Source organism: Guillardia theta (genome assembly GCF_000315625.1).
Source record: "Guillardia theta CCMP2712 unplaced genomic scaffold GUITHscaffold_46, whole genome shotgun sequence".
Lineage (NCBI taxonomy): Eukaryota > Cryptophyceae > Pyrenomonadales > Geminigeraceae > Guillardia > Guillardia theta.
In genome coordinates this window covers 322,743-344,584 of record NW_005434628.1, presented here as the reverse complement: position 1 = coordinate 344,584, position 21,842 = coordinate 322,743, and the positions used below count along the sequence as shown (strand labels likewise).

Genomic DNA, 21,842 nt, shown 5'->3' with positions numbered 1-21,842 from the left:
TCCTCCTCCTCCTCCTCCTCCTCCTCCTCCTCCTCCTCCTCCTCCTCCTCCTCCTCCTCCTCCTCCTCCTCCTCCTCTCCTCTTCCCCTTCTTCATCTTCATCTACCTCGTCCCTTGTTCTCTGGCTCGCATATTCCCGCGCGTCGAAGCCTATCCGTTGAGAACCGCCCGTAAAAGGGGGTACTGTGGGGAGAATGTCGGTCCTATCATCAGGGACTGCTTCGTAGGGGTACTTTAGAAGGAAATTGACAGGGTGTAAGCGGAACAAATTCACTAAGAGGCGTCATTTGGGGGGTAGGGGTACTTCGAGCAGGGGTACAGGTTTCAAATATTTGACCCACTCAATGGCGTGGCGAAGGAGGGGCGGTGAAAGATGGAAGGAAAGTAGATGAAGCCAGCGAAGATGCGATGCGATGAAGAGCAGTTGTTGTTGACTCGTCGACATCATCGTCAATCTCTCCAGTTGCTATAAGACACAACATCATCCTTGGACTCTCAAGATCCTCCCATGTCGAGACTCCTCGATCGGCCGAGGAGGCTTCCCGAGTCCTCAACAGATAAGCAAAGACGCGGATCACCGGACAGAGGAGTTGAACCAACAGAGCGAATGTCCAAGTCTCGCGTCCAGGACGTCATCAAGACCCTCTTGGTCGACGACAGCTACCAAAGCGACACCATCAGCAGAGCCCAGGCTCTCCTACACAGCCGCTCGCTGGTTCTGTCAGAGCCTGAGGCGAGAGAGGATACAGACGACTCTCTGCTGCAGGGCTCCATCTCCACCATCTATGCTCCCACCCTCCTGCCTCCGTCCCTTGTGCGAGCTGCAACAGCTCATGCTCGCAAGACCTTGATGTCAAGAGCGCTTCGCGCATGGCTGCGTCTGGCCTGGGCCAACCTGAGGGAAGTAGCGAAGGCGAGCGCAACGATGACAGCAATGGGGACATGGAGGAAGGCGACGCTGAGGAAGGTCAAGGACGGGAACCTCTGGGCGGGTCCCTGCCAGCGTCCGACGATGACGTTAGCTCAGTTTCTGCACGTCAGAAAGGATGCGGTGAGGGTACATGGAGGGAGATGGAGGGGTACTGACAAGCTGGTGGTGCTGCATGCCCAAGGTGGAGAGACTTGCCTGGTTGTCCCTCGTCCATCGCCGATCCTACTTGCAGCAAACCTTCCAGTGCTGGCGGTGGAGGATCTCGAGCTGGAGGTATTGCCAGCTGCTGAGCAGGTTAAGTTCCTGACTTCTCACGAGGGTCCTGCGCGGCTGCATCCCAGCTGCACTTAGAAAACTCTCGATCTCTAAGGAGTGCAAGTTTGAGGTTCGTCGTGCTTGCTCTGTGCTGCTCCTCCTCCTCCTACCATGCCGTTCCTGCGCTCCTTCACGTGTCCCGCCCTCTCCCTCGCTCGCTTCCTCGTCTTCATGCCTGCCGTGCTCTCACGGTGCTCGTCTAGGATGCAGTTGCTCCCGTCTGGCGCATTTGGTGCGTTGCAGGTTGTGCTTTGTTGTACAGAAGGTGATGGCGTGCGATGGTCGAGGTGCTGTAAAATGACAACATGGACCAGGTCAAAGAACAACATACGAGCAAACTGTCTTCTCAGGATGAAAGAGTTCGCAACTTCCATGCGGGTTTGTCGATACAAGATGTATTTTCAAGCTGATCGGCCGAAAAATCGGAAAGTTTGACGTCTATTTGATTAAAGGTCTGTGAATGCGATGCGAAGCAATCTTGGTAGGGTTCGGCAAAATTTTGTCTTGTGGAAGGAAATAGCAGTCTACAGCAAAGAAAGAACGTAAGGACGATACATACTTTTTTGTCTCAGTATCTTGCAGGTTGAAAGAAAGAGCAATGATATTGCTGGGAAACTTCTTCCAGTCAAAAGATCGCCTCGATCGCTTATCTGTTTCCTTCGGACAGCTTGCTGAAAATGTCAGGACGAGGAAGAAGATGAGAAGGTTGATTGTTTGGCTGATGGCTCGTCTTATCTCAAAATCTTCTTGTTGTGCAGGTTTGAAATGCTTGTAAGGACTCGATGTGACAGACGTTCCCTGGTTACTTTCTTGATGAGATGGTAAGATAACGATTTGGAGAAAGGAGAATCAGTTTCAACCTTCCATGGATGAGTTTGAAATGTGGCAGGCTCACTAGTCATCATGATCGAAGGACATGGGCAAACTTTGAGAGCACTGCTCTGCTAAAGTTCTCGCTGTACCGTCTCCGAAGGTTTTCTCCTTGAAAGTAGATCACGAGAATTCTTGACCTGAGGCTGCAGGAAGTGGGAGAGATGGAATGAGTTCTGTACTAGCTGCAAGGCAAGAGATAGAATCTCTCGGGCAGTGTTCTGCAAGGACGAAATGAAGGCCAGCCAACGCCTTCGCAAGCTGGTCAGAAGAAAGAGAGGGATTCCTTGTTGTTTGAAGAGCGAGCCAGTGGGTGCGATGGTCCGATTGGGCGGCGGAATGTGATCGAAGAAGACAAAAGATGCTCAAGATCAGGCCAGTCGTCTCTCAGCTGTGTGCTATAAGTATGACACGTCAGAGACAGCCTGGTCATCCGGAGGAGATGCTTGAAGACTTTCTTTGACGCTATCAGGTTCCTCACTGTACAAGGATGACGCTTGTAACGAATTTCTGCAGTGATGTCACTGTTTTCTCTGAAAGGTCACGGACAAATTTAGGAGCGTTATTGAAACGTTTGATCGTGAGAAGCCTTCAATGATTCGTCGTTCCTCTGACCTGTCTTGTCAGTACGTTTCTTTCAATCATTGGAAGGGGATTGTCAGTAAGAAGCGGAATTGCTATCAAGACCTTGCACAAAGACACTTAGAGTACAGCAAAAGCTTGTTTGGCATAGTGAATCTGACAAGTAGCAAAGGAAAGCAAGCGCAGCACTTGGTACAGCATGGGGAGAATGGAGAAATTTTGTGAGGAACCAGGAATTGAAGAGAAGGTTCGATTACACTTTGAAATTCGCTCTTTTAAAGCCTTCATTCCAGGAAGTGTTTCTCAATGCAAGAGAAGATAAAGCGAGGAGTTCTGAAAACGAAGCTGATGGATTGGTTCTTCGGCATGAAGAACAATATGAGGACGAGGAGATGTTACATCAAACTACTTCTCTCGTGAGATTCTCTCCAGATACCCTGCGAAGTTCCTGTTGAAGTTATCTCTAGGACAAGATCTTTACGAACAAGATTCCATCTGATGATCTGGCGTGAGAGCATTGAAACAAACACTGAGGCCCTCAAAATCCTGCATCAAGTCCAGCAGACACAGATACGGAAATTCTTCTTGGAGTGGAGTGTCAAAGTTGTTCATCGCAGAATCATAGTAAGCAGTGTCCATTCTATTCCGCTCTTCTCTCTGCTTACTCTGATTGCAGATTGATCAAGAGTTGAAGAGGAAGACGAAAAGCTGGATCTCGTTTTGCTGCATGGTCGTAGAGACTCGCAGACTTCGTATCAGTGCAACGAGGATAAGCGTCAAGCTGTCGAGGTCATCGCCAGTCGTTGTGTGCCCCTCGCTGACGCTGCTCAAAGCTCCCTCCTCTCTACATCCTTCTCTCGATGGCTCGATACTGCGACCGCCATGAGGAGAAATCGTCAGATAGTGCGCAGGGTTCGTCTGCTTGCCTCCCTCCTCCCTCCTCCCTCCTCCCTCCTCTCTCTCACCTGTGCCTGCGCAGGCATACACGCGCATGGCGATGCTCTTTGCGGCTTGCGCGTGGGAGGCGTGGAGGGACCAGCACATGAACCATCGCAAGGTCGTGAGGGCTCTTGACACCTGGATGACAAAAACGAAGCTTGTCAGCGCCGGCGAGATCTTTGAGGCGTGGCAGCTGATTCGACGTGACTGCTGATTGCTTTCTTTCTGCCCTGATGTATCTTTCAGGCCGACAAAAGCATGTCAGAAACAACATTGAAAAGGTCCACAAAAACCGTCAACACATCTTGCTGCTACAAGCCTTCTCTTGTTGGATATCGGGTTTGAGCTGGGCAGCCAAAGTAAGCACATCAAAGAGAATAGGCCGGGGAGGAAGGAGGACGAGGCTGCGGGGGGGCAACATGACTCATTTTATTGCAGAAGCGCACGGATATCCTCAAGTCAAGCTCATTCGCCTCCAGGAGGGAGCAAGGAATCTCCTTTGCCTGCTGGGCTGCCTGTGCTCGAGCCGGATCAGCTCGCCATCGCCTTTTTGTACAGGTCAAGACCAGGACGGCAAAGAGTCTGCTCCGGTCCAGCTGGGGTTGTCTGGCTTCGTTCGTTTCGTCCTCGAGACATCTCAAGGTCGTTTCGAGCAGGATCGCGTCAGTCGTGCACAGACGACCTCCCAGGTCTCTTCTTGCCGATGGCAATGGCACGATCCTTGTCCGCGCCTGGTTGCCAGTGGCCGATGGCTCCTGTCTGACCCGCTGGCTCGCCTCCGTCCTCTTCGACTGCTGGCAGCAGCAGGCGACTCTCAGCAAGCACACCAAGTCGCTCGTGAACAAGACGGCCAGCGGCGTTGCTCGTGCCATGCTGCTGAGCTCCAGCCGGATGGAGGGCTCGAGGATGCTTGCAACGAAGAGCGGAACGAGCTCGCGTCCCCTTCACAGGAGCCAGGGCGAGTCGAGAGCGTCAGGGAGAGGAGGCAGCAGGGGATACGAAGAAAGTCAAGGGTCATCTGACGAGGAGAGCGAGGAAGAGGAGCGAATGAGCGGGAGGAGGAAAGTGAGGGGAGGGGAGGAGGAGCGAGTGAGCGGGAGGGCAGGGGAGGAGGAGGAGGAGGAGGAGGCAGTTGACGACTCGGCTACGTCAGATGAAGACGAGGCTATCAAGATGGAGGACCTCAACGGCCACTGAAACTCTAAATAAAAGTTTATCTCTCTATATGTCAGTATAATTTCCCTTTCTGCCTAATTGTCTTTCCTATCTTTGTGGATGAGGCGGACTCGTCTATCAACAGGCTGGCCCTCCTCTGGCCTGGACTTGTTGTGGACAGCAGGAGAGCGAAAAGGCAGGCAAGTGCGAAGGAGAGGAGAAGAACAGTTGTTGATAAGAGGCATCGAGATGTATGCATCATCTCTGTCCTGTCTCTTCGTGTTCTTTCTTCAGTTTCCAAAGTTGTTTGTCCTGCAGTCGACCTCACTCAGAGTGTCTGAATTGTGCTGGTTGCTGAGATGTGTTTGTTGCTTCCTGCTTCTCAGTCTTCCTGTCTCTTTGTGCACGATTGTGATGAAACATGTCTTCTGGCCCAGTCGTCTCGCAGAAGAATGAGGTTGTTTGAGCTAGCAACTAGCAGACAGGTGCAGGCAGAATTGCACATCAGTGCTGACATCTTGGGATTTCTAGATTCTTTTCTCCGCTTAAACATCCTGGCAATCAATGATCATGGAAGAAGCTCTATGAGCTAGAAATTTCCAAGAACATATACGTAACTCGTCTCTTCATCAGACCCCTTCACGATGGAGGGAAAATTCTCGGGAACATTTCGAGGAGGAGGGACCATCAGTGACAGCCCATTCGCTCCAGTCCTGGCGGTTGCGTCCATTCAGGACAGGGGGAGTGACGCAAGATGGAGTGAGAGTGGGCGGGAGGGTCCATGGAGGTTGACGAAGATGCGCAGATCGCAATTCATTCCAAGCGTTTGGTATGGACCGACACAACAATGCGAGGAGAGAAAGTATAGACCAGGTGAGGGACGAGCATGGCTGCTGCTGTTGCTAACTGCTCGACCAAGTTGATGGATGCAAGACTTGAGAGAGCAAAGCTGCTTGCTACAAAAAAGGACAAGCTGGTCCAAATATCCCTACTGATGGAAAGCGTATCCTGATGACGTTTCGTAGTCAAAACTTTTGCAGAACAAATTCTTGGCAGAAACAACCAGCTTGGTGAAGTCGGGTTTTGACAATCTGGCCAACACGGCACGAGTATACGCAGCTTAAAACTTGTTGTCCGTTCTGAACATCCATACAAGGACTTCTCAAACGACGTGGTGACAGCGGTGGCGGATTCTTTCAAGGAGCAAGAAAAGACCGAAGAAGTTAGAAATTCTCTTGGAAAGAAAGGCAGACTTAAGATAATGTAGGTTGTTGAGACCTTCATCTCATGTGAGCACAACACGGTAGAGATCAAGCTTCGAAGTTTTAGATCGTTGATTAGCTTGGCATCAGGACTCGATCAGAGCTGGCAACTTAGCTACCGAGGCTCAGAAGGAAGCAAAACGTGCGATGAGAGTAAGATCCAACTTCTCTCAATTGAATGAAGATGACATCGTAATGATATTTTGAGTGCAGGCATCAAGACGAGCTCAAGATGTAGCCAGACAAATACATGTAACCCCGAAGGATTTCAGAAGGTTCAGCAAAGAGAATATAGACTTGTCAGGTGTGGATGAGCCCCAAGATTTTAGATCATGACATGCCTTGCAGGGCTATCGATGAGGCCAGAAAATCAGAAACAAGCTATCCTGAGTGTCACCATTCACGGAGGGAGACATTTTCCATTACAAAGTACGTTTGTCTTGCTCATCCTCTCAGTCTTTCTGCTGAGCTGAAAGATGGGATGTATCCAAGAGCTGATCTGATTGGGATGGTAGGTCACACACAAGAGAGCTCAGAAAACAGCGGCAGATATGTTAGTTCTTATGTGCAGGTGAACCTTCTTCGTGGATCCGAACCAACTTTCCAGGCAGATTCTCTGTTTGTTGTCATCTATGATGCTGAGGAGCCCGAGCAGGCCTTCTCCACTTGTGTTTGCAACAATAAGAAACACCCGTCATGGCAAGAGACGTTCAAATTCTACTTCATGCAATCTGAAAGTGAACTGATGTTGGATCATGTAATATCATGAATTGTGGATCTTCTACATCACTTCTCACAATTGTACAGGTGTTTGAGTTTTTGTTATTGAAAGACACTCCGCAAAACATACTGGATCAGGACAACTCGGTATAAGACACCCTCACGCAATTTCGTTGTCTTTACGCGAATGCAATACAGGTTGAGACGAACAGGTTGATCGGAAAGTTCAAAGTTCCTTTCAAATCATTCATCCAATTCTTTCCAGTAGACCCAGACGCTGATAAGGCAAGCCTGACAGTTTCAACAGAGAGTTCGCCATCCGGCGGGGGAAGTGGACGAAGAGTATCATGAAGGGCAAATCTCTCGCTGGTTCAACATCGACACCTCATACTACCTCTCTAAGTGCTCTCGTCTTGCTGCATGTAAGTCTTCTCTGCTCCTGACGATGGGCACAGGACTCCTCAGGTATTTGTCACCTGCTCTCTATTCGATCCGAACGCGTAGGATGTTGTGTTCTCAAACTCGCAACGTTGACCGACAATGCTAATCAGGCCAAAGAAACTCTCTAAGAAAGCCAAAGCCACGATGGCACAGCTCCTCCCAGCGAGCGAAGATTACAGCATTCCTAAGGTTGGTTATGTGCCCGAGGCATGCTGAGGACCATTGTTCTGGCAAAGCCTTTCCAGAACTTATGGAACGGGGAAGAATGCATGTGCCTGTTCTGTGATGTTTGGCAAGAAAATGGGCAAGGAGGAGGGAGAAGGATGTCACCGTGGGGCGCTGAGGATTATATTTTGCAGGACATGATCGGTTTCTTCTGATCTGATCTTATGTGCTTGCAGGAGAGGCCTCCGCCGGAATGGAAGGGGCATCCTCAACATTTCTTGTTGTACGGAGATTTAGACTGATGCAGTGGCGGAGAGGAGAAGGGTTTTAGAGATGTGGAAAGAACTTGTTATATAGCTGAACTACTTGTTTATGGTCAATGATCTGGGGAAATCACTTGTAAAACAAATGTTTCCCGACTTATGTCGGGAAACATATGTTTACTCTGCGAACAAATGATATTGGAAATGTGCATGGTTTATACATTATGTAAGCTTTGTCTAGCAAGGGCAGATCTCATGTACTTTGAACATGTCTGTTATGTTGCATGAGTTATCTTTCATGATCCTGCTAATCCGCGCGGCATCGGAGAACAGATGATAGCCGTCGGATTTTACAAGAGCATGTTGATCTCCACCCCACCAACATCGCCTCAGAACAACCTTTGGAAAGCTGCCTCAGAGTTGAATAGAAGACAGCACAGAAGTCATAGCTGAGATATTAGAGATCAGTCTACCCATTTCTGAGGCACTTCTTGGTATTCAGACACCCCTCCTATGGATGATAAAAGAAGGGGTGGAATCAGATTTCCGAAAAAAGCTTCTTTCGTCTCCTGCCAGCCTTTACGACCCCCTGGCCACCATGTACCCCTACCCACATTATGCCTACCCCCTCCCCCTTATGACAAGCTTACCAAAACGATGCAGAGCATACCCTACCCTCTTTTCACCCCAAATCACCCACCCAGAAAATAGAAAAACTGCATAGCAAGGTGGTACCCACCCCAAGTGCTAGGTCCAAAGATCATCTCCACCCTTCCATGCCTCTCGCTACTGCGTCCAGGTGATTAGGACAGGACCCCTACCTACCTTAATATTGCAAACCACCCTGTGAAAGTACCCCCTGGACAACAAAGCAAACTCTGTACACATGGAACCCAATTATGGTACCTACCCCTACCACAAGAATAACCCCTCCCTTCCCTTTCCCCCTCCCGACACCAAAACCCCCACGGCTGATCCAAGCCCTCCCACGCTCCCCCCTCCCACGCTCCTCCTGCCCGCTCCTTCTTGCCTCCTGCGACTTGTCCTTCCTCCTACACATAGCTCTTCTCTCTTCCCACCCAAGCCCCATACCACCCTCTCGTTCTTCCCTTTCGACTCTCCGCGCCCTTCTTGGTGCACATTCGTAGCTGCTGCCCCCCCACACCCTCGGCACAGCGTCGTCGCCCCGGCCTTTGATCTTATCGGCTCCTTGCTTGGTGCCTTGCTACCCTCATCTTCCCATCCCCTCATCCCTCTACAGCCACGACTCGTCTTTCTCCCTCCCGCCTCTTTCCGGAATCTCGTTCCCCCCAGGCAACAACCCCAAGCTACTCCCCCCGTGCTGTCGACCAAGACGCCATGTGCCGCTGCCATCTCTCAGAGACTAGCCCAGAGCCCGTGCTGCCCTCCCATCCCATCAAGGGAGGGCTCACCACTCCTCACTGGCATCAGTGCATGGAGCTCAGAAACAAGAGTCGCTACTTCGGCCCCGTCCGCAGGACCCCCTCGAGTTGCCGGTATCATGCCTGCAAGCGGGGCAAGGCGGTACACACGCGGCGACAGCAAGATGATACCAGCGGCCCAGACAGCCGTCGCTCCCCCGCGCAAGTCCAGGACACCGATGCGCTCCAGGACCTCTCCACCGAAGACGAGAGACTGGACCATGACAGCCCTCTGACGTTCTTCTACATGGAGGGAGACGAGGCGTTCTCGGACAGGCTGGAGGCGCCGTACTCGCTGGACCTGATCAAGGTAAGCGGCGCGTAGGAGGGCGTGCGAGCGAGGAGGCTGACGGCAGGGCTTGCACAGGACCTTGACAATGAGCACGCGCTCGACCGTTCCAAGTCGTTGGACTCGCCACTGTACCCGTTGTACTGGGTGGAAGCGGGGCTAGAGAGGCTGGCGAGGATCGAGAAGGAGTCAGCAGGGATGCAGAGCGAGGTCAGAATCATGCGTGGAGGGGGGAGAGGGGTGGCTGACGGGTTGTTTGTGTGCAGGAGATAGAGAAGGGCTGGGACGAGTGGATTGAAGCTCTGAATGTGGAGTAGGCAAAGCGTTTATCTTGGATCTTTGTTAGACTTTCAGTTCAAACGCCCTCTGGTGTTATGTAAATAATACGACTCATCAATGCTTCTTCATTTCTTCTTCTTCATTGAATGGGTCTTGTTGATTAGTGCTCAGCTGAAAGAATCTGATCGTTCATCCTGTGAAGAGTCGCCAAGTTGGTCTATCATTCATCTGGCGGCTTTAACCTGTCTGTTAGAGAGAAATCCTGGACTCGCTATGAGAGCTCGTGAAGCCCTCAGTATTGTGCAAGACGGTCGCCACCAAGAGTCAAGGCCGCTCATGTTTCGTTGTGATCAGGATCACACGTTACATCATACAAAGACGTTTTAAATATTTACTTACATACAGTATCCAGTACGGAATTGCTGATGTTAAAACTATATTAGTTGAATTTCGGTTTGCACCACACGAATGTCAGCACTTGATGCTCCCAGGCGCATCAAAGATGGCAGCGCCAGGGAAGAATGCGGCAGATGCCGAAAGAATGGTGTGATGGTGGATCCAGTAAGATGAGTCTTCTATATCTTTCATCATTGAATTCACATTTGCTTTGTGCACCATTCCTGATACATTGTGTTCCTGTTCAGCAAGAGCCTACAATGAGGATGGGCAGTACACAAGTCTTGTACCCAACATGCTAAAATGAAGTTAATACGCTTGAACAACGAGCGAATGGTCTGATAATCGCATTTTATTTTCAAGGCGCAACATTGAAAGGAAAATGTAGAAAAAGCTTTCAAACAAAAAAAGCTTTCCAAGTGGTACAGCGAATGTCTTATTCAAAAGTGTATTTACAAACAGAGACCAGATATTCGAGATACAAATAACAAGTTATGTATCCACTACTCCATATTCAGAGCTTCAATCCACTCGTCCCAGCCCTTCTCTATCTCCTGCACACAAACAACCCGTCAGCCACCCCTCTCCCCCCTCCACGCATGATTCTGACCTCGCTCTGCATCCCTGCTGACTCCTTCTCGATCCTCGCCAGCCTCTCTAGCCCCGCTTCCACCCAGTACAACGGGTACAGTGGCGAGTCCAACGACTTGGAACGGTCGAGCGCGTGCTCATTGTCAAGGTCCTGTGCAAGCCCTGCCGTCAGCCTCCTCGCTCGCACGCCCTCCTACGCGCCGCTTACCTTGATCAGGTCCAGCGAGTACGGCGCCTCCAGCCTGTCCGAGAACGCCTCGTCTCCCTCCATGTAGAAGAACGTCAGAGGGCTGTCATGGTCCAGTCTCTCGTCTTCGGTGGAGAGGTCCTGGAGCGCATCGGTGTCCTGGACTTGCGCGGGGGAGCGACGGCTGTCTGGGCCGCTGGTATCATCTTGCTGTCGCCGCGTGTGTACCGCCTTGCCCCGCTTGCAGGCGTGATACCGGCAACTCGAGGGGGTCCTGCGGACGGGGCCGAAGTAGCGACTCTTGTTTCTGAGCTCCATGCACTGATGCCAGTGAGGAGTGGTGAGCCCTCCCTTGATGGGATGGGAGGGCAGCACGGGCTCTGGGCTAGTCTCTGAGAGATGGCAGCGGCACATGGCGTCTTGGTCGACAGCACGGGGGGAGTAGCTTGGGGTTGTTGCCTGGGGGGAACGAGATTCCGGAAAGAGGCGGGAGGGAGAAAGACGAGTCGTGGCTGTAGAGGGATGAGGGGATGGGAAGATGAGGGTAGCAAGGCGCCAAGCAAGGAGCCGACAAGATCAAAGGCCGGGGCGACGACGCTGTGCCGAGGGTGTGGGGGGGCAGCAGCTACGAATGTGCACCAAGCAGGGCGCGGAGAGTCGAAAGGGAAGAACGAGAGGGAGGTATGGGGCTTGGGTGGGAGGAGAGAAGAGCTAGGTGTAGGAGGAAGGACAAGTCGCAGGAGGCAAGAAGGAGCGGGCAGGAGGAGCGTGGGAGGGGGGAGCGTGGGAGGGCTTGGATCAGCCGTGGGGGTTTTGGTGTCGGGAGGGGGGAGGGCTGGATCTACTACCCCATGGGTGAACGTCGAAAGGACCCCTGAGCTCATTAATCCCCACCTCCTCCAGGAGGACGGAATGGGGACATCCGAGAGGTCAGTGGGTGGGGTATATTGGGATGGGTTTGCTATGGGGAGATAGGGTAGGGTTTCCCAATGGCGGTTGTAAAGACGTAGGTGGTGTAGGTGGCCGGTGTTTCATTGGGCTCAGAGGGGTGGGTTGATGGAAGGGTGGGGTACTAGGGTCAAGTGTCGGGGGTTTGAAGTAAAAGATCTACCCGCCCTATTCGTTTGATTTGACTTTTCGTGGACCCCACCCCACCCAAGACCCCGTAGGACAATTTCGCAACGGTGGGTTGTAGTTAATATAGTTGTAAGGAAGTGCATCTCGGCTGAAAAGAAGCGATTTCGAGAATCAGCCCCTGGGGATACGGGGGTGGTAGGCTTGGTGGTAGGCCTCCATGAAAACCTAGCAAACAGTCTTGACTTTCAGTCGGCGCCGGTTGTCGGTTTCCGGGTGCCGGGCCCGACCGGTCCTCGTGCTTGCTGATTTCACTCATTTCTGAAGAGTAAATTTTTGTCGGGCGATGCTCGACAGGTACGAGCGCAGGATGCGACAGCGTTAGCGGCCTCCACTAGACAACGCCCACCATGTCGATACCATGTCCTGCCAGGTTTTCCACAAGGAGACTTCGATGGGCTATCGTTGCCTTCATCATCTTGATGCAACTTGTAGCCGTCATCTTTTCTTCTATCGGTCAGGTCTCCTGGTTAGACATCCTCATGCCTGACCCATTCAGAGATGGCGTCATCGCAAACATGTCCCGCAGATCCTCGCAGATATGTCTTGCTCAGGCTCGTAAGGTCGAGGGTGTCTATGTGGACCCGAGGCTGCGCCAGCCAGGCAACCTCGTCGTGACCGCCGCCAACCATGGTTACCTGGACATGCTGGATAGCTGGATGTGCTTTGCGGACAGGACAGGCTGGCAGTACTTGGTGCTGGCGTTCGATCTGAAGCTGTACAGACACATCACCCACGCCCATCCGAACAAGACGTCGTGCCCTGTCTTCGACAGCAAGGTGGAGCTGTCAAGACCGAGTAATTTCCAGTCTTCAGTCTTCAACATTGTATCTTGTCTGAAGATCAAGGCAGTAGCCAACCTTCTCCATCACGGGTACTCGGTGTTATTCCTCGACGTGGACGTGCGATGGAAGCAAGACATCTGGAAGATCGTCAGGTCGTCGCCGTGCGACTACACGTTTCAGATCAACCGGCATGAATACCAAGGCGTCCCCTTCACGTACAGCGGGAGCGATGAAGGGAACACGGGGGTGTACTACGCGAAGCCGACGAGGGCGGTGAGAGACCTGTTCCAGCAAGTAGCCAACGGGTCTTGTCTGTCGCCGCTGGAGCTTGACGATCAGACGTTGTTTTGGAACGAGCTGCGATCACGGTTCTTGAGTCAGCGGGCGGTTTTCTTCCACGAGGCAGTGAACGGGTCGTCAGCGCATCCAGCGTGGCAGACGAAGCTGCCGGCAGACAAGCTCAGCTTCTGCCCGTTTGACCCCTACCAGATAGCCTCGGGCTGGGCGCTGAGAGTGACAGACGAGGCGCGGGAGGCGCTTGGTGTGCTTCTTGTGCATGCCAACTATCTGGTGGGGAAGAGGCCGAAGGTTGAGAACCTGCAGAGGATCGGGTACTGGGACTGTCCGCCTGCACAGAAGCAGCATGAATGACGTAGATGTTTTGCGGGTCTTGATTGTGCTGTATGCACATTGAGATTTCAACACGGTCATTGCAATCTCACGCAGAGATGAAGCTGCTTGATTTGCTTTGCCTCATATGGGAGTTGTTGAAGCCTGCGAAATTTTGAGAAACTCCATTGGCATGCGAAGTCAGATTGACGAAGACAGAAACTATGGCTGATACAACCCGGAGTGGGGTGGGGGGGGGGGAGGGCGGGGGGGGAAGAAATGGAGGATGGAATCGATAAACAAATAGTTTTCAAAGAAGTAGTGAGGAAGGTTTGGGTGAGACAGACAGGAATGCCATGATGAAGCCGAGGCAGTTGAACACCAGGACGACTTGATGATGACAATTACGACATCGCGGGGGATGAAACCGAAGTTGAACTGAAGCATTACCTCTGAAAATGACAATGAGGACGACGTCGAACGACGTTAATAAGACATATGATGGTGATGATGACTGTGAAGACGACGGAGCAGAAGCTGGTGAAGACAATGACCACAAACACGACAAATAAGAATGAAAGGAGGAGGAGGAAACGAGCTTAGCACGACCTGAAACATCAACATAGCGATTCAATAGATGATAGTGAATCGCTAATCAACTTTGTTTTTTCAATCCTTAGGTGAAGTCAGAGCAACTTGATGCTAATCTAATTACCCGGTGTCGTTGACCCTGACGATGCAGAAATCTTGACAGGTATCATCGCCTCAAAGGCGTTCTGACTTGCAATGGAATGAATCACTACAACAAAAGAGTTGAAGCAATCATCGCAACCCGGAGAAAAATCAATCACACCCGTGAATTTCAAGTTCAGTTACCCTCGCTCATCTCTTCATTTTGAAGACCGAATGAAACGAACGCTCTCTCACATAAACATGATGCGAATTTGTTTCGAATTGCTGTAAAAACATCTACGTCATTCATGCTGCTTCTGTGCAGGCGGACAGTCCCAGTACCCAATCCGCTCTGCAGGTTCTCAACCTTCGACCTCTTCCCCACCAGATAGTTGGCATGCACAAGAAGCACACCAAGCGCCTCCCGCGCCTCGTCTGTCACTCTCTTAGTACACCCCCGTGTTCCCTTCATCGCTCCCGCTGTACGTGAAGGGGACGCCTTGGTATTCATGCCGGTTGATCTGAAACGTGTAGTCGCACGGCGACGACCTGACGATCTTCCAGATGTCTTGCTTCCATCGCACGTCCACGTCGAGGAATAACACCGAGTACCCGTGATGGAGAAGGTTGGCTACTGCCTTGATCTTCAGACAAGATACAATGTTGAAGACTGAAGACTGGAAATTACTCGGTCTTGACAGCTCCACCTTGCTGTCGAAGACAGGGCACGACGTCTTGTTCGGATGGGCGTGGGTGATGTGTCTGTACAGCTTCAGATCGAACGCCAGCACCGTGGCAAGTACTGCCAGCCTGTCCTGTCCGCAAAGCACATCCAGCTATCCAGCATGTCCAGGTAACGCCATGGTTGGCGGCGGTCACGACGAGGTTGCCTGGCTGGCGCAGCCTCGGGTCCACGTAGACACCCTCGACCTTACGAGCCTGAGCAAGACATATCTGCGAGGATCTGCGGGACCGTGATGATGTTTGCGATGACGCCATCTCTGAATGGGTCAGGCATGAGGATATCTGCCAGAGAGGTCTGAGCAGCTTCATGGATTGTGGATCAGAGGCCAGTAGTCACAGAGGTGAGAACAACCGTCAGGCCCTTTACTCAAACCGTCAGGATGACGAAGGCAACGTGAGCAATATGTCCTGCATGACTCTGTGAGTACGGTCGGTCACCTGGGCCGCCGACGACCGGGGCCCGGCTCGGGGTCGCTGCGGCAACTTGAATAAGTTTGACTAGCCTAGTAGGTTTTTTCCTTGTCTAACTAATACTGCGATGCATCGATGCTGACATGAGGCTTGAGGGAGGGCTTGCTACTGTGATGTATGTGCGGACAACATGATAGATGTCAAGCTGAGATCAATGCCGAATTGAAGGATTTTGAGAATGTTGAGAATTTTTAACTAAGATGCATCTGCACTTGGAAATGAAAGTAAATGAAAGACGATGGTGAGTGCTGGTTTTTGCTTAAGTGAATACAAGGTCACTGACCATTACCGAGAGGCAGAAAGAGAACGTTAGCGGCATGGCAGAGGCAAACAAATCCCGGAAACTTCAAACCCGATCGAAGAAAGCTGGTAAGCCGCTCAGAAGGTTAATCAAATGGTCAAAGAACCAGGGGGACCTGTCACTGTAATGCCTTATTCCTCACGCACATGCTTCTCTGAATGTCATTCCAGGCATCAAGAGCTCTTCGCCGAAGCGATCACACATTATTCCACTGCGATAAATGCCGGTAGTCAATGTCTCTCTGATTCAAAACTCGCAGTCCTCTATGCGAACAGGTCGGTTTGATCTCGCTGATTTTCACATTTCATTCAAGTACATTTGACTTCGCATGCAAGGTCTGCAGCACATCTTCGGACTGAAGACTACAAAGCAGCGCTTGAAGATGCAGAAAAAAGCGTGTCATTAAAACCGAAATGGTCCCGGGTAAGAATTCTAATTTTCATTTCTTCTGGAGATCACTGGTGGGTCAAAGGCATGGGTTCGCAAGAGCGAGGCTCTGGATAAGCTAGGAGAGTCCAAACGAGCTCAGGCGGCATCTCGACAGGCTGCTTTCTGGGGAGAAGGCACCGGTCTCGCCGAGCCACAGCCGAAGTCAACAGAAAATGATTCCAAGGAGAGGAAGGAATTCGAAAAAATGCCCTCTTTCAACTTTTCTTGGATCAGTTCGTGGAGAAGCTTGCTCGATAGCCAGCTGCTCTCCATCCCCCCGTCTGGAGATTCATCGATCAGTCAAGGCAGTGACGAGCACACAAAAAGAAAAACATTGTCCAGGGACCTCATTTTTGAGGGATTGGATGCAGACGAGTCGATTTTGGAGCTAGACAAGAGGTAGATGTTTCACATCATCGCTTCTCTGCTGATCTTCAACCTGTTTCAAGGTTGCAAGAAGCAGTCTACACAGCAGAGATCAACTCTGCTTCGTGTGTAGATGCACCGCCCCCAACCCCAAGCAGCCCAGACACTCCGAAGAGGGTGTGGGATTTCCTTCGAAACTCGTCGAGCCCAGGAGTGAAGCAGAATCCTGATTCTCTCTTCGGTGAGCAAGGCCAAGAGAGTCCTTCTCTCAACGCCTCCAAGAAATCTCTCAGCCTTGGATCTCCCAACTTGAAAGCAAAAAGTTCCTCCAGACTTGGTGTGGTACTAGAGGGAACGAAGCCTAAGAACGTTCGCTTCCCAGAGAACGAAGTGCAATCGGTGTGGATCATGAGGTTCGAGTCCATTGGCGGTGCTTCTATTGACGGCTAACGATGCGCTTCAACAGTGTCGATGGAGAAACTGGTGCAAAGGTCAACAGGAATGACAAGGCGATTTCTAACTCGATGGTCCAGAAATTTGCCGACGCTCTCCAGGAAGAGAGACGGCGCTGGGGCTTCTGGAAGAAGAAACAGAGCGAGCAATGAAGCTGGCGAACACAACTTCCGTGTTTCTTCATACTTGACCCTGATTCTTGATTCCAGCAGCTCTGATTCAAACTGAAAGCTTTCTCAACCGAATCGACGTGAAGAAAGTACAGAGCTTCGAATGACTTGCATGTCTAGTCAAGTTACGAGTGATTGTTCCAGCATAGACATAATACCGAGTCCCGGCGGACCTGGTCTATGTCAAATCAGCTCTCAGACGGTGCCAGCCAGTGCTTCATCATCGTAGTCCGATCATCGAAGTGACCGCTGTGGTTGGCTGTGACATTGTCAGGAACAACGATCAAAATAAATGATAGCCAGGCTAGTACGGTAGCCCTCTCCCTGGCTTGCATTGTAAGGACGTTTACTGTAAGCGGCATTACACTTCAAGATACACAAAGGTTCTAGTGACGCTCCGGGGCAAGGCCGAAATGTCAGGCTGAGCTGCCGGGCGACTATCACAACGGACAAGTTGCCCAGCAGCTCAGTCTGAGCTGCCGGGCCCAGTATTGTCACCCGGCCGTACGGTAGCCCACGGCCCGGCCAGCGGCCGCCGCTCGGTCCGATCACCGAGTGACTCACTGAGGTGAGTCGGCGGTTGAGCAGCCGTTAAGCACATTTGACTTTTTTTATTATTGCTCTTCCATGGCATTACAACGGCATGCGCAAGCAAGTTGATGGTGATAGGCTGAGGAGAAGCGCAAGAGCAGCAGGTTGACACGTGGAGCTCAAACGAAGATTCCCTCCAGCCATGGCAGAGGAAGGAGGCAGCATGCTGCCGGGAGAGACGTTTGAAACTCCGGAGAAATCAGAGTATCTCGGGTTTTCCAAGGAGAGCCCAGCAGAGGCTAACATTGTGGATCAAGAGTTGGAGAAGAAGAATGTGAAGCCACAGCTGAAGCTCAAGATGCGTGGTGATCATGCAGGTGGAAAGCTAAATGAAACCATACAGCATTGCTCGTACCTCGCTCACACCATCACTGTCTTGTGTCTGGCAAGCTGTTTCTTTCTAATCGCCACAAGGGAGTACAGGCTTCATATGGGGGTCACCCAGCTTGAGACGGAGGAGTGTAAGGTTGCTGTCTCAAGAGGCCATCGATGCAAGCTGGTTTGATCTTGCTGGTCCTGATTGGAATCTTGACTGCTGGTTGCAGCTCCCGGGCAACGTTGAAGTCCTCAGAAGCATCGGATGTTTGTTTGCAGTGGCAGCCTTCTTTCAGCTGCTTCGTTATCTTCGCAGCCATTTGGTTATCAAGGTAAGTGGAGGACGCGGTGGATAGGGGACGTACTCACCTAGCCTTGCAGGAGTTGGTTCATGATGCTCCTCTGACATTCAGTCCCACCTTGGACGTCGCGATCTTTATCTCATGGTGACCGATGCTTTCGATGATGTTATGAACCATTACAACTGATCACTTGTTTAGGTATGCGGTTGAAGGATTCATTTTGATGCCTGTCAATCCTCCGTTCTCAAACTACGAGGTTTAACCATGCTCCCTGGCCAGTGTCCATATTTCCTCCTTCCCATCTGCCTCAACCTCCTCCTGTTCTTCTGCTGCATGCTCTGCTTCCCTATCCGTGTTTGGCCCTCACTTCGTCTGCCTTTCTTCTTTCTTGCTATCTCCGCGCTCTACTCTCCAAGTGCCTTCTGATAAGACTTCAGATTGATGGGAACGTTCGACCTGATGGAATGCAGTCGAGATATCATGCAGGTGGCCAGAATCAGCAAGCAAGAAATGTTCTACTGAAGTTTGTTGAATTGCAGATGATCTGGGAGCATTCTTTGGACTGTTGGTATTCTTATATCCAAACACCGATATCGCAACTGAAAAACTCCATTCAGAGATGCTTCAGTGTGTTCCGATCTATCAAACATTTGTTTTGGAGAGAGATGAGGTCTTGCGATGAACTCTTGACGTCTTTTTCTCACTGAAAGGGACCAACCCAGGCTTGCTCGATCTGTACAGATTGCCCGGATCATGGGCCTCCAATCTTCTCTCCCTTCTTCCGACGAGTTTGTCAGCCGGGTACTGCATTTCACTGCTGACAGATGAGATGACATCTTGTATGTGTGCAGTGGGTGCTGGGCAAACGTCCCGTCAGCTGTGTCATCTTCGTTATGGTCTTCGCGATCCTCGTCCTCGCATGTGAGAAGTGAAAACGTCCAGCTGTTTCTCACCTTCCCTGGCGGGTTCAGATGCGATTCGGATTGCAGAACTGCCTGTCAACGCCCAGCTGACAGGGAGTGACTTCTACTTCTTCTGGTATGGAGGGAAGGGTTTGGCGTCAAGAGGGTTTAACGTCAAGGCGATCAGGGACAGTGTGAGGACAGTGGCACTTGCTTTCTTTGGGATGTTGAACGAACAATCGTATGCTCAATCTCACTTTGGACAGGTTTGCCTCCCTTGTGACGTCGAATCCTTCTGTATGCTGACGAGATTATATACAGATCGTGTTGGTGTTAACTGCTCTGCTGGGAACTGTGTGGGCAATCTTCTTGTTCATCGCCCTGCTCAACAGGTCTTGTGATCACTTTCTCGATGAAACAGCTGTTGAATGTTTTTCAAAGCTCGAAGATGTCAAGCGACATGACGCAGCTTCTTCTCTGCATTGATCGAGCGGCAACATCACCATCGCATTACCTGCAGCCGTGTTGACAATCAGTGATCAGGTGAAACTTGAGGAACTCAAGATTTCAGCCGCGACCTTGCTTGCCCGGTAATCACTTCATCTGTATTCTCAGACTCTCCCTCCTCCCTACCGCTCATTCCTAACCTTAATTATCCCGTCCTTGTTTGACCCGCACCCTCTGCCATCTGTTCTCATCGTCCTCTGCTGCTCTCACCTTTCTCCCAGCTGGTGGAAGTTTCAGAGGCACCATGACAACTCCGAACTTCTTCGTCACAGCAGCGGAAAACTTTTCCCCTCGCTCCCATCAGAGGACGCATCCATGAAACAGCGCAGAGTCATGTTCGAACGCACGTGCGCGATCCGAGCTCCATCCGTGCTGGAGAAGTTTCTTCAGCTTGCCGAGGTGAGAAAAGCCTCGCCGAGCTGGGAGTGAGTCATGTCCGCAGCTGGTGAGGATGAACCAGTCGATCCGATCCTTCAGGAGGTTGAGAATGGAGACGATGAGAGCTGCTGCTGCTCTCAGGCCTGTCGATCGCCTGGTCTCGTCGCTGGATGTTGACAACAAAGTAGTTTGACTAGCTCGTCAAGACTTTTCCCGTGATTGACATCATCGTCTTTGACAGCTCCAACACACAAGAAGCATCAAGACCGTCAAGTCAGTAGAGAAGACCCTTCTGAATCGTCTGGAGCGAGGCAACGGACAAGAAGACATACAACTGGCTCGCTGACTCGTGGTTGCCTCAGATTACAAGAATACTTCTGAGATGATCGAGCAAATGATCAAGTATGAAACTTCTACCCCTCCCAACCTTCTTACTCCCCTTGGAACAGTCAAGCTCAACAGATTTACTCTGAGAGTGCAGTGAAGATCTCAGGTAGTGCTCAATCCTGTATTTGCACCACTTAGAAATGCAGTGCACGGATGGAGATCGGTGATGTTTTCCATCCCTACTCTCTCGTCTTCATATCCCTTTCCATTCCTTGTTCTAGTTCTCATCACTTCATCTCACCTCTTACTTCATCCGTATGTTCGTCTGCCCTTCTGTACTGTTCCTGTCCTCCTGCTCAACTTTCTCTCCTCAGGGCTTGAGCAGCGATCACTCAACGCAGTCGAGAGCCAAGAGGCCCTTGCGCAGAGCCTTGAGAAAGTAGAGGCCCTCTTCATCCTCCTTTGGCCTCGTCTTCCTCCTCTTCTTTCCCTGCTCTCTTCCCGTTGCCCTCCCACTACCAGCCCGCTCCTCTTTCTCACGCTTCTGCTCAGGTCAGTTCACAAGTCCTCACAATCCACAGCACAGTCTCCACGAGGTTCAACGCGATAGAGGAGATGATCGAGGTCAGTAACGCTTTCTAGAGGATTCCTGAGCTGCTACTGCATTGGTCAACCCCCATGTCTGTCACTTGTGTCGACGTAGCTCCTCATCGTCATCTACTCTCATCTTGTGATTCGCCTGACTTTTTTGTCCTTCTCTCTCTCCTTCTCTCTCTCCCTCCCTCCCTCTCTCCCTCTCCCTCTCTCAGCGTTTATCACGGCAGCAGGAAGTAGGAAGGTCGACAGTGAGCTATCACTCGACAGAATTCTTCCAGGACGATGCCATCACGGATCACATCGAGCAGGTCAACTACTCGCCCCCATGACAACCTTCTCGGCATTTAATTTTCCTCCCTTCTTTCCCCTAGTCACCCCCCCCCCCGCCCCCTCCCGGCTCCACTACTCTGCCCTTTCCCTTCCCTCTCCTTCCCCTCCTTCTCCTTCCTCTCCTTCTCGTCCCCGTCCTCCATCTTCACTCCTGATGCCTCAGCAGAGCTCATCCAAGAGTCCAGTCGCCAGCAACACGTCCGAAACCTCTCACAGAAGGTAACCTGCTTCCTTACCCCTTGCGCTGCTTACACACGTGGGTGAATAGGCAAGCGAACAAAACAGAGTCAAACCAGCCGCCCACCGATACATCCGACGTCAACTCCTCGCTCGCTTCTCCTCCACAACGAGGTAACTTGTCGTGATGAGAATGGATGAGGCTGAACCGATAGATCGGATAGAAATTGTCATGTCAGTCAAGAACAATGCTCCGGACATCATCGATCAAGTGAGCTCGTCAGACATCAAGGGTTCGTATGCTACACATACAGATGTTGTCTGATTTGGCTGCAAGGAATGCTGGCGAGGTTGAAAGCAAAGAGCTCGAACATGTCGAGCACACGATGAGGAGAACAAGGCCGTCAACACTCTATCTACTCTTTGATTGCATTTTCTTTCAGCAGCGTGTGAAT

The 21,842-nt window shown here is 51.3% G+C and overlaps 8 protein-coding genes across 8 annotated transcripts; 6 read left to right on the top strand and 2 right to left on the bottom strand.

Moving 5' to 3' along the window:
- Positions 1–508: 508 nt before the first annotated feature.
- On the top strand, positions 509–4,834 carry GUITHDRAFT_140506 (hypothetical protein; the record flags this gene model as incomplete). The annotated part of the gene is made up of 18 exons (XM_005830385.1): positions 509–1,112; positions 1,164–1,225; positions 1,490–1,533; positions 1,561–1,641; positions 1,732–1,788; positions 1,829–1,951; positions 2,005–2,067; positions 2,136–2,219; positions 2,269–2,380; positions 2,589–2,656; positions 2,744–2,777; positions 2,871–2,945; positions 3,131–3,322; positions 3,375–3,487; positions 3,532–3,610; positions 3,678–3,840; positions 3,884–3,996; positions 4,076–4,834. The coding sequence occupies 18 exons, from the start codon at positions 509–511 to the stop codon at positions 4,832–4,834; spliced, it is 2,826 nt and encodes a 941-aa protein (XP_005830442.1).
- Positions 4,835–5,373: 539 nt separating this feature from the next.
- Positions 5,374–7,682, top strand: GUITHDRAFT_163852 (hypothetical protein; the record flags this gene model as incomplete). Its single annotated transcript, XM_005830384.1, has 15 exons — positions 5,374–5,551; positions 5,598–5,665; positions 5,712–5,768; positions 5,818–5,901; positions 5,949–6,014; positions 6,060–6,095; positions 6,145–6,207; positions 6,268–6,358; positions 6,403–6,483; positions 6,570–6,811; positions 6,862–6,921; positions 6,973–7,038; positions 7,082–7,239; positions 7,326–7,404; positions 7,617–7,682. Exons 1-15 carry the CDS (start codon positions 5,437–5,439, stop codon positions 7,680–7,682), a joined length of 1,332 nt encoding a protein of 443 aa, XP_005830441.1. The 5' UTR covers positions 5,374–5,436.
- A 1,621-nt stretch (positions 7,683–9,303) lies between these two features.
- Positions 9,304–9,691, top strand: GUITHDRAFT_153268 (hypothetical protein). The gene is made up of 2 exons (XM_005830383.1): positions 9,304–9,395; positions 9,453–9,691. Exons 1-2 carry the CDS (start codon positions 9,333–9,335, stop codon positions 9,645–9,647), a joined length of 258 nt encoding a protein of 85 aa, XP_005830440.1. The 5' UTR covers positions 9,304–9,332; the 3' UTR covers positions 9,648–9,691.
- Positions 9,692–10,482: 791 nt separating this feature from the next.
- On the bottom strand, positions 10,483–10,940 carry GUITHDRAFT_153267 (hypothetical protein). Its single transcript, XM_005830382.1, has 2 exons — positions 10,849–10,940; positions 10,483–10,791 (listed from the first exon to the last, which is right to left on the bottom strand). Exons 1-2 carry the CDS (start codon positions 10,909–10,911, stop codon positions 10,597–10,599), a joined length of 258 nt encoding a protein of 85 aa, XP_005830439.1. The 5' UTR covers positions 10,912–10,940; the 3' UTR covers positions 10,483–10,596.
- Positions 10,941–12,311: 1,371 nt separating this feature from the next.
- Positions 12,312–13,397, top strand: GUITHDRAFT_110582 (hypothetical protein; the record flags this gene model as incomplete). The annotated part of the gene is made up of 1 exon (XM_005830381.1): positions 12,312–13,397. One exon carries the CDS (start codon positions 12,312–12,314, stop codon positions 13,395–13,397), a length of 1,086 nt encoding a protein of 361 aa, XP_005830438.1.
- Positions 13,398–14,473: 1,076 nt separating this feature from the next.
- Positions 14,474–15,045, bottom strand: GUITHDRAFT_140501 (hypothetical protein; the record flags this gene model as incomplete). Its single annotated transcript, XM_005830380.1, has 2 exons — positions 14,474–14,842; positions 15,001–15,045. The coding sequence occupies 2 exons, from the start codon at positions 15,043–15,045 to the stop codon at positions 14,474–14,476; spliced, it is 414 nt and encodes a 137-aa protein (XP_005830437.1).
- A 435-nt stretch (positions 15,046–15,480) lies between these two features.
- GUITHDRAFT_110580 (hypothetical protein) lies at positions 15,481–16,943 on the top strand (the record flags this gene model as incomplete). The annotated part of the gene is made up of 8 exons (XM_005830379.1): positions 15,481–15,483; positions 15,542–15,666; positions 15,714–15,769; positions 15,819–15,822; positions 15,879–15,966; positions 16,016–16,371; positions 16,422–16,751; positions 16,805–16,943. 8 exons carry the CDS (start codon positions 15,481–15,483, stop codon positions 16,941–16,943), a joined length of 1,101 nt encoding a protein of 366 aa, XP_005830436.1.
- A 751-nt stretch (positions 16,944–17,694) lies between these two features.
- GUITHDRAFT_140499 (hypothetical protein) lies at positions 17,695–21,777 on the top strand (the record flags this gene model as incomplete). The annotated part of the gene is made up of 18 exons (XM_005830378.1): positions 17,695–18,018; positions 18,098–18,199; positions 18,249–18,313; positions 18,368–18,425; positions 18,607–18,655; positions 18,911–18,970; positions 19,159–19,337; positions 19,393–19,463; positions 19,800–19,977; positions 20,021–20,140; positions 20,198–20,229; positions 20,406–20,449; positions 20,658–20,722; positions 20,836–20,907; positions 21,111–21,188; positions 21,377–21,429; positions 21,479–21,561; positions 21,725–21,777. The coding sequence occupies 18 exons, from the start codon at positions 17,695–17,697 to the stop codon at positions 21,775–21,777; spliced, it is 1,686 nt and encodes a 561-aa protein (XP_005830435.1).
- Between the last annotated feature and the right edge of the window lie 65 nt (positions 21,778–21,842).